Genomic DNA, 10,328 nt, shown 5'->3' with positions numbered 1-10,328 from the left:
CTGCCTGGGGGGATGTCTGGTGGAAATGACAGTTTCACCACTTTCATGCATGTATGTAACAGCGGTTGGGCTATAATGTAGGCATTCTGATGTTATGCATTGTCTGGGCTTTTTAGAAGGAAATTAATTTTTTTGGCCTTGGCGTACCTGTATGTTTTTAGCTAAAACCATAAACAACCACTTTGCAAATTGTACTAAGTTCTATGGGTGCAGAAAGCCTTCCTTGTATCATCATATTGTAGTACAATGTGTATATTGTACTACAGTAAACATACTGAGCCCGGCAAGGTTTAAAAAAATATCATCAAAACATTTTGTGCTGTGATCAGCTTAGGCCACAGCAAGTAATTTTTATGAATGACATCAGCGCGCGCATTAATTTTTGCCTGATTTTGAAAAAAAAATTATTTTTTGCCCTCTGACAGGGGTCAACATGTCCCAAATTTGCAAAGATGTCTGCTGCCAGGCCGGAAGGTGAATGTCAGATAACTATGAAGAGAGGAGACAAGACATGACCCATTGCTTTGTCTTTTACTTTGATGCAGAGAAGTATTTCATTCCTTTTATATGTGATGGTGGCTGTCTATACTAGTGTGATGGTCTCACTGAATCATAATTGAAAACCTATTTTTAAAGCTATTTCAGTAACAAATGTATGATGTAACAGTTGGCAGTAAACTTTTTTTTGCCTGCCTTGTTTTGTTTTCGCCCTATCGCATTACATTTGGAGTCTGCGGAGGATGTCATCCATCAAATTTACTTTCTGTGGCCTTATCAACGACGCATTGTCCCAGGACAGAGCTGTCCCGCGGCAAATCCGTCAGCCTAAGCTATGTAAGGCTATATATGCTGCGGAAGCACCTCTGCATGGGGAGAATGCAAGGACACTGCCTGGGGGGATGTCTGGTGGAAATGACAGTTTCATACATGTTTGTATCTCCGGTTGGTATAAAATCTTGATGTTATGCATTGTCTTGACACTATATGAATTTTTTCAGAAAGTTCTGGATTGTTTTCAGCTAAAAGTATAAAAACCGAAAACTTTACATATGCCTTTAAACAGTAGACATCAGCAATGATTTAAAAGTTATCTCTTTTATCACTGTTAATGTTTTGGATTTAAATGACCAAACTTATGATCAGAAGTAAACCCTCTCCTACTCAATCGTAACAAACAGAAGTTAGTTTCTGCATCATTCTGTGTTCTTTAGTATAAAGTACAGTGGCTCATGATTATTCATGTTGAGACGACAGATATGAATCAATGCCCAAACTGTCCAGCTCAGTCTCCAAGTGTCAGACATTGGTACTTTATATAAGTACAATGGCCAAGTGGGTAGAGTGCTCGCCTTGCATTTGGTAGGTCGTGAGTTCGATCCCCAGCCGAGTCACACTAAAGACTTTTAAAAATGGTACATACTGCCTTTTTTGCTTAGCACACACATTTAAGAACGAGTATGGGAGTTCAACACACATCACTGCCAAAGGACTAGCCCCCTGCTGTGGTGATTGCACAACTGTGTGGACTAACAGATGGAGATGGGCGCCGCCATATGCGACCATGCTGATGGTTGTGGAAGGGCTTTAACTAACATACAAGTACCGCACACGGTGTACACGAGATGAAAACAAGGCTTCAACGATGTTCTGTGCTTTTATTTGTCCCAGCAGCATAGTTACAAGGGTTGAAAACAGCACACAGTACAAAGTAAGGCTAGTGTTCACAATAAGGTCCAGGGTAACATGGCCTTGTCTGGAAACAATCTCACTGTTTTCACATGTTTAAAGGCCAGGGTAAGGGAACGTCTTGCCAATGTTGCCATATGTGGACAGTCCTGGGTGATTCTCCATGTATTTATCCAGTCCATAGTTCACTGTGGGTGCTTATACTAGTAGTTATACCACTTCCTCTGGTAGACTATTCCACCAAGTGGTCATTCTGGTCATTCATACAAAAGCAACATGCGAGAGATGTAGTGAGCTAGCCTGGCTGCTCTATAGATTAAATTCCACCAGCTCTCTATTGTCATGTTGGCAAATGGAGAAGAGTAGAGTACCAGAGTTTGGACTCACTGACTGATATTGACAACAGCTGGCACTGGTACTAGTGGTAGCCAGTGACAATTAAGGGAGTCGTCCGTAACTATGGCAACCAGGCTAGGAGTGAGCTGCCCTGCCTCTGGAACTGGGGAATTCATATCCTGGATAAACATCAACGAGTAGGATAATAAACTGTTCAAGGTGTATCTGGAAGCCTTTTTTTTACTGTACATTTGACTCTCCCCCATCAAATATAGAATTAAATCTTGCTACAGCCATATTTCTTTGATTTAAATTTTTTTAATGATAAAGCAGCTGTACAGACTTTATGAATTTTACCAGAATATCTGTTTACTGGTTTAATACATGGTTCACCAAATTTATATTATTTAATGGGCCGTTCAAAAAAATAACTGAGGAGGGGGGGTTGAAGAGCTTGGATTTTCTACTTTTTGACTCCCCTTTCATTATTATCCAAGGGCCTTGACCCCCCTTCATCCAGGGGCCTTAGCCCCTTATAAATTCTATCCAAGTGACTTGACCCCCCTAAAATTTCATCCAAATCCAGGGTTAAACCCCTTCAATCCAAATCCACACTCACTAACCCCCTTACATTGTATGTAAAATCCGACTTCAACCCCTCCTGAGTTATTTTTTTGAACGGCCCAATTTATAAACAACTGTTTCATGTGTTGAGCACCAGACAGGTTTGACTTCAGCACTACCATTTTTATAAGTTCTCTATAGCTACATGTTACGTTATCTGTATTTTTGCAAAAAAGGAATATGACAAAATAATTTTATATTTCCTCATACTACTAGTAAGTAACATCATCATCATCATGTGGGAAAATGTTTGGACGGCATTTGGCACCGATAGGTACACAAGAAAGACAAAAAAAAACGACATACATGTACCTTGTGACTTGTTACATCTCAGACAATTGGGGATTACAAATGCTTTAAAATAATCCAATTTTAGTAGAGGTAAACAGGACAAAACGTTTACGTCCTATCAAAGCTGCCCTCCCACCCTTCTAGATTTCATAGTTGGCGCGTTTGGTCTATACCACTTCAATATGGGAGGCATTTATGAAAATAAAACCCGCAGTAATGAGTTAGTTGGCGGATATCATTGTTAAAAGATTTATTTGAAAGATATGATTTAAGGCTTATCTTGAGTGTTTATCTTATTTTTATAATTTTGTAACTTATTAAAAATAGATATGTATAACACCCATATTCAAGTGTATTCGTCCATAATGTCCCGTAGGTCTAAAAAGTTTACCAATGGTGCGATTTTTTTTGTATCCAAACCAATCAGAGCCACGCAAAGTAAATATTGCATAACAGTAAGCGAATCAAAGCTCGCTATTTGAAACGAGGCTGTCTTAGCGGCAAAGTTGAGCTTCGTTTTTGCATGGAGGTATTTTTACCTCCATGGTTTTTGTCGAAATTTTGTTTTTCCCGTCTGTCCCGTCAATGAATTTTTACCGAGTTTTGCGAAATTCCGAGTGATTTCTAACGCCGTTTTCTCACATATCGTGGCAGTGCTCTGCGTCCTCTGCAGTGCTCTGCGTCCTCTACACAACACAGCCGACGCGATGGTGAGTGAAAATGGCCACCCTTGGTTGTTTGAGTCCGGGCGACCGTACCCTGGATGCCAGAACTCGTTTTCCGGGCGGCAAGAGCCCTTCGCCCGCCAGTCTAAATTACCGCTACGGGGGAGTCTAGCCCGGCGGAGTTTGGCCGCCCTCCAAACGAGTTGGAGGACCGATAAGCTTCCCCGGCTGCCGAAGGAAACGGTTAGCGGTGTGTAAACTTGGCTGGCACCCAGGGTAGGGCGACCGCAAAAAATACAGTGGCAGCACTGAGCGTTGTACGTGGCACAGTAGTTGATATTTACGCTTCAACTGCTCTTGTACCTTTTGTTTACGAGATTTTAGCATTCTATAGTTTGCGATAGACTAGTCTAAAGGTTAGCCGTGGACGACTCTGTAACCCTTTTTGCATGATAATGCCGGGTACCCGGCATTATTTCTCACCTGTATTTCTCACCTGTAGCCGGTCAATAGGTACCCTGTGTGGGTAATGAGACCGCACTTCGGGTAGTTTCGGCGGTAGCAATTCTTCTCATGTGTTCAATACGTAAAGGTGTAGTTGTACATATCCTGGTGATTCTTCCACTCGTGTGCAATATGGTTCTTGAACTCATTTACTGATTTGCTAGACACTGCTTCCTGGGAAAGAGAGTTCTCTCATGTCATTATCATGCAAAAAGGGTTACAGAGTCGTCCACGGCTAGTCTAAAGGTGTACTATTTCCATTTTATACTGTATACTATACAAACACCTTTGAGCTTGACAGCTTCCTTGACAGATTGGGCCTAGGAAAAAAAACAAACAAACATGTGTTTCCTTTTTCCCGACCGACCCTAGAAAAAACTACCAACCCTAACCCTTTTTTTTTGTGGATACCTGCAATGGACAAATTTTCGAGGTGATTGACCTTTTCTAGCTCCATGGTCTGACACCTGAGTGATGAAACATTATACATAATTTTCCACCATTTGGCATAATACATGACATAAATTAAAAAAAAATATAAGTGTCCTCACGCAAACTTTACTTTGGTAAACTATATTGTATAAGTTGGATCATTAGAGATTGCCAAAGTCTACTAAAAAAGGGAGAGAAAATCCCTACCTACACTTGGCTACAGGTTGTTTAGTTCTTTCGTCAATGAGGATATTTTTGTGGATCAAGAAAAAGCAGTCACTATGGCCAGGTGGTCGGGTTGAAGAGACAGATTTGATTGTATCGTAAGTTCATACATGTCTTCGTGTCTATGAGTCAGTAACGATTTAAATGACTGTGTAAAAGTAGCAGTGGTATCCAGTCTATCGTGGTTGGCGCAGGCTGTCTTCGAAGCTCTAAAAGATAGTTTCCCTGTCCAGCTCAACAGACCGCCCGGTAGGAGTGTAACCCCTGTAGGAGTTTTACACTCAAGGAGTTGATTTGCCCCACCACAATCATGGTGGGGGTAACATCACAGAAACCACTCATTTCAAAAAAGGTATTTTTGTCTTCCATGCAAGAAAAACTCAAACCTAACTAAAAGTTACATGTTGTAGTTTCCCTTTCATACCAGGCTTTGAACACATAACTGGTTAAATTCAGTGGGGATAAGCTGGTCAAAACCCATGCCACTGACTGCATTCAAATTGTACATCTGAAATTCATATACAAATGTATGGCTATTTGACCTCATATTAAGTCATAGAAAAGTCATGTAGTCACCCAAAGTTTTCCAGGTAAAAGGGCATCCCACCCTGTTCCCCTTACTGCTCTGTCAGCTTTCTAAATGCATCTCTTAATGCTGATTCCAAAAAGGGATATGAGGAGCTGCAATTACCAGAATGTGTATGCTGATTCCATTGCAAGTTGATTTCTAGTAAAACCTCAAAAAAAAAGGACACAATCAAGAAGTTTCGGGGTCGAGTTGGAGTAGCCTGGTATCCAGCCTTGTTAGCTTTAGTCCGCTACCCAAGATCCGGCGGGGAGCAGATCTTGGGTAGCGGACTAAAGCTAACAAGGCTGGATACCAGGCTAGAGTTGGAGGGAACTTGTACATGGTTTTGTACAGGGCATTTGAACTGTACAAGCCTCCTCATGAGTTAGTTTCGGAGAAGCCGGTTGAAACCCTAAACAAACTGGTTAACTACTGACAGAGGTACTATTTATTTCAGCTGGGTTATCCCCACTAATGAATTCAACCTTAAATATTTTAACGAAATATGCAGATGTTAAAAGTTTGAAAATTCTTTAAAAACGTTTTAAATTTTTGCTTGAAATTCAGGTACCAGACCAGGTAGTAAATTTGGAAATTTTCACTTTATTTCATTTAACAGAATAATGGTGAGTGTTGTGGCCCCCCAACACACACACACACACACACACACACACACACACACACACACACACACACTCACACACACACACACACAGGGACACACAATGCCCGGTGACCAAACAGGTCATGTAGATTGCTAATGGCATTTAACAGTTATGACACTATCTAGATCTCTGTCTTCTTTCTCTGATGATGTTAATGTTTTCATGGCAAAACCACCCTTCTGTGTAATTTTGTTGCCTAATAGCTACTAGTAAGTACTCCCACTTGTCACAGCCCCTAGGAATCTTTAGGGTTCCATCAAAGGACTTACCCTGTGCCCTTAAGACAAGTGTGATCATGACTGTATTCAATGGATACAATTTATGCATCCTTACATACACAGTTACACACTTTGGCCATTTTGATTTGTCATCCTATTTGACAATTCCTTCGGACACTTGCATGGTCAAACTTTTTTCTATTTGCACACTTGCATCAGTTTTGGGGTAAAATATTTGTTTAGCTTTAAAACAATACAAAACAACTGTTGTAATATTGCGGCTTGCCGAACGTACCATTGAAATCTGATCACCCTATGCTGAAAAATCATGTACTTACTGTTCCAATTAGTTAGTAAATACCACCTAAAATCACTGCACATTAAAGGTAAAATCACTACCACATTTAAGGTCTGACTTACACTGGCTTTTTTTTGTTTCATGCAAAATTGCATGCAATTTAAAAAATCTACATGCAAAATTCAATTAATTTAGCCTTCAGACTCTAGGTATACAACAAGATGCATAAAATTTTCTTCAGCACAACATTCTTCTGATAGAGAATTGTGAAATTCAAGATGATAGAGGGATCATACTATTATTATTATAGTCTCATTGAAATTGAATATTACCTGTAGTCGGTGCACACAGAAGATATGAGGTGTGTGCATGCAAACCTGGCAAATTTTGATAGACTGGAGAAAAATCATCCAGGAAAATGGGAAACAGCCTACATTTTAAAATGAAATATACGTACATAGCATATCTCTAATATTCCACAGTCTGAAGGAAACAAGTCAAATATATCTTGAAGCTAGTTGGACATACAAATCTTGAAAATCACATGGAAATTCCAAGTTCCATTTGGGTAAATTGAACTTTGACCTGTACATTGAAGCACAAGTCATTTCGAGGCATTTACATTAGGCCACACCAAGTAAATTTTATGGATGACGTCCTTTGGAGACCCTAAATCTAATGCGAGAGGGCGAAAAAAAAACAAGAAGGGCCCTAAAAAACAAGATGCCTAGATTTAGAAATATACTAAGAGACGACAAATGTTAGGACACAAATTGAATGAGGTGACACAGTGTGACAAGCAAGAAGTCTTTTATTCATCATCAAAACAGCAATAAATCAGGTGGAACAGCAGTTGTCGTCCTGCCCTGTTCTCGCGTTACGGGTTTCACGTCAATCTGACGATTTGCGGCACTGTCATGACTCTTTGGTCATAGTTACAGGAAGCAGAATTTCTTCTTTTTTTTTCTAGGAACAGGCCAAAATCAATGCGCGCGCGGACGTCATCCATAAAATTTACTTGGTGTGGCCTTATCAGTAAGTACTCCTGGCAAGGTGGTCTTGTGGGTAGGGTTCTTGGTTAGAATCCTATTGTCTCAATTGACTTGGGTGAATATGAGTACCTAGCATTGGTTATTGTCTTTTTGAATGGGACATTAAATAAAGGTTTGGTCACAGTGTTTGAGGAGAGACTTAACGCCAGCACATGTAAGAAATTATATTGCAAATTCATGCCCGAGGGCTAATTGCAAGAACAGGACAACAAACAAACAGTAAAAATGATAATTAGTAAAGCTTAAATGCTACTTTGGATATAGTTTGATTATTGTTGTTGGGTTTGATTTCATTTCTGTGTGCAGTGAAGTATGAAATGACCAATTGTATTTTTACCGGGAAAAATTGGTTGCTATACTCAGGGAGTCCCCGAAGATCATTTTCCCGACTGGGCGAGTCCGAGCGGTACCTTTACTTTCCCCCGGGCCAATTAATTACATTGTTCTCCATTGTCTGAGGTGTTCCTTGTGACAAGGGCAAAGACAATATTTGCTTTCAAATTCAAATCAAGTACTATTCATTCACTATTACTACAGGGCAGATTGAAAAGGGAAAAAACAACAAAACCCCCCCGACGCTGGCTGCACCACAGCGTCGGGGCAAAATCACAGCGTTGGGGTGAAAATTCACAGCGTCGGGGCCCCCGACGCTCAAATGCGCTGGCGAGAACCCTGGTCCAGGACATCAGGCCAAGGAGGATGTCATCGTTCTCGCCCATCAGGCCAGACTCTGACCTGTCCAGGACCTATGTCATCCCTGCTGAGAACCCTGCTCCTGTGGAGAACCCTGGCCCAGCTGCTGCAGGCAGTCCTGCCCCTGCTGACAGCCCTACCCCTACAAAGTCGGCTGCAAGCCCTGCCCAGGAAGATGGTACAAGCGCCACACCAGAAGCAAGTTTTTTTAATGTATTGTTTACTACACTCTTGTGTATTTATGTTTACTGAAGGAAAACATATTGTTTTTCCTCAGTTTCCTCTTCCTCTTCTTCTTCTCCAAACAGTGACCTCAATGACCTGAACCAATGTTGTGTCTGTTACCATGGTAACTAGTGTCGGGTTACATCATGTTGCAGTTTTATAGCAGGAGGAATTTAGACTCCTGTATGAATGTGTTTGAGTAGGAATTAACAGAGCAGACCAAGGTAAACATTGCATTTGCCTTGCAAATATTACCATTCCAGTTTCTTTTGTATTTTCTTGTTCAGATTTTTCCTTGTCATGCTTGGTAATATTTGCAAGGCATAATGTTTACCTTGGTCTGCTCTGTTAATTCCTACTCAAACACATTCATATATATGGTCAGACAGGAGTCTAAATCCCTCCTGCTATAAAACTGCAACATGATGTAACCCAACACTAGTTACCATGGTAACAGACCTAGGCCATAGTCCTGATGCATCACTTGGGATTTCTTTTTATTATTATTTATTTCCTAACTCCTTTGTCTACCATTTCTCATGTTTAGATCCAGTCAGCGGCCAACGTGTCAGCAGGCCCTGAAGCTACACTTGGCTACAGACCCTAATTTTTTCACGACTTAAACAGGAGTCCGAAACACAACATAATTTTTTTTACTAAGGCCTTGAGCTTGATATCTAGTGTTTCACATAAACAAAAACATAATAATTAAGCAGATTAATGTGATTCGTGATTTGTGACTGATAGTGCCCCTACTAACTAAATGTTATTTTTCAACTTTGCAGGGAGACAGAAGTCAGCTTACAAAAAAGATGTTTGCCTGGCATAAAGATCCAAGAGTCGGACGGTAGGCTACATGTCTAGTTTCTCTGTTATCCAACACCTTTATTTCTCGTTTGTTTCCAGATGAATACCTATGTGAAATTGTGAGGTTATCAAGAAATACGTAGTTGATTTTTGTCCTAGGACATTGAGTTATACACATTTTAATGTTTCTGTGATGTAGTGATGCATACCGGTTCACTGGACTTGGATCCGGACTTGTAAGAATGTTTAGGTTCAAGTCCAAAAAAAACCTAAAAGTCAAGAACCAAGTCTGGACTTATTACCATAAAAGACCATTTCACATACCCCTTTTCTTTCCAAACCACTTAGTAAAACCTTCCGTAGATTGCAAAATCTTTGCTGCAAAATGAAGAAAACATTGCCATCGGGCATCGTCAAGTACTGGCCTCTATGTTATGTGGCCAAAGTTTCGCCCAGACAACATTGCAAGGTTGCCAACATGCAATTTTGTATATGCCGTGGGTTTAGATACTTACAGGTCCGAAACTGAACCTAAACCTCTGGACTTGAATCCGGACCTGAACCTAAAATTGAGTTCAGGTATGCATCACTACTGTGATGTATATGGTTGAAGAATTCTTATCTTAGAATTTTAATTCTTGGATTGTTGGAAATTGGGTATGTTGGTCACAAAGAAGCATTTAGAACTAACTACATGTATAATGCCATTCGGGTCAAGAATGGCACTGCCATGCTATTAAAATTATCGTTTCTATATTGTTTTCAATGACGATAAAAAATGTTAACTTTCATTTTGACAAACTATTTCATTTGTTTAAAGTTAAAACTTTTGGTCCAACACAAAAAATTCTCTCACCTAGAGCTTTAGATCAGTCACTCTGGTCTTCCTCAGTAGACTGACCCAGTGAAGATTGTCACGTGGCTTCTTTGAAGTGTGACGTCAACACTGGGTCAAAGGTATCTGGTAGACGATGTCGGCCCTCGTCGCGGTTCAATGTGACACGTGACAAGCTTCACTGAGGAAGACACAAAAAATTGT

General features: G+C 40.4%; 2 protein-coding genes across 2 annotated transcripts in view; both read left to right on the top strand.

Moving 5' to 3' along the window:
• The first annotated feature begins 3,346 nt into the window (after positions 1–3,346).
• LOC109462151 lies at positions 3,347–9,089 on the top strand. The gene is made up of 3 exons (XM_019758644.1): positions 3,347–3,647; positions 8,102–8,455; positions 9,030–9,089. Exons 1-3 carry the CDS (start codon positions 3,645–3,647, stop codon positions 9,087–9,089), a joined length of 417 nt encoding a protein of 138 aa, XP_019614203.1. The 5' UTR covers positions 3,347–3,644.
• Positions 9,090–9,767: 678 nt separating this feature from the next.
• Positions 9,768–10,328, top strand: part of LOC109462150 — a 1,963-nt gene continuing 1,402 nt past the window's right edge. Inside the window, exon 1 of the mRNA XM_019758643.1 lies at positions 9,768–9,786. Coding sequence (XP_019614202.1) covers positions 9,768–9,786 — 19 coding nt within the window. The remainder of the gene's footprint in view (positions 9,787–10,328) is intronic.

The sequence above is a fragment of the Branchiostoma belcheri genome, unplaced genomic scaffold (assembly GCF_001625305.1).
Source record: "Branchiostoma belcheri isolate BF01 breed outbred unplaced genomic scaffold, Haploidv18h27 scaffold113, whole genome shotgun sequence".
Taxonomy (NCBI): Eukaryota; Metazoa; Chordata; class Leptocardii; order Amphioxiformes; family Branchiostomatidae; genus Branchiostoma; species Branchiostoma belcheri.
This window is presented reverse-complemented; position numbering and strand designations above follow the sequence as displayed.

What these genes read in the sequence shown, in the direction of transcription:
- LOC109462151 (XM_019758644.1), top strand. An exon ending in GTACAAGCGCCACACCAGAA is followed by an intron (nt 8,456 to 9,029) that starts GCAAGTTTTTTT and finishes TCTCATGTTTAG; the next exon opens with ATCCAGTCAGCGGCCAACGT.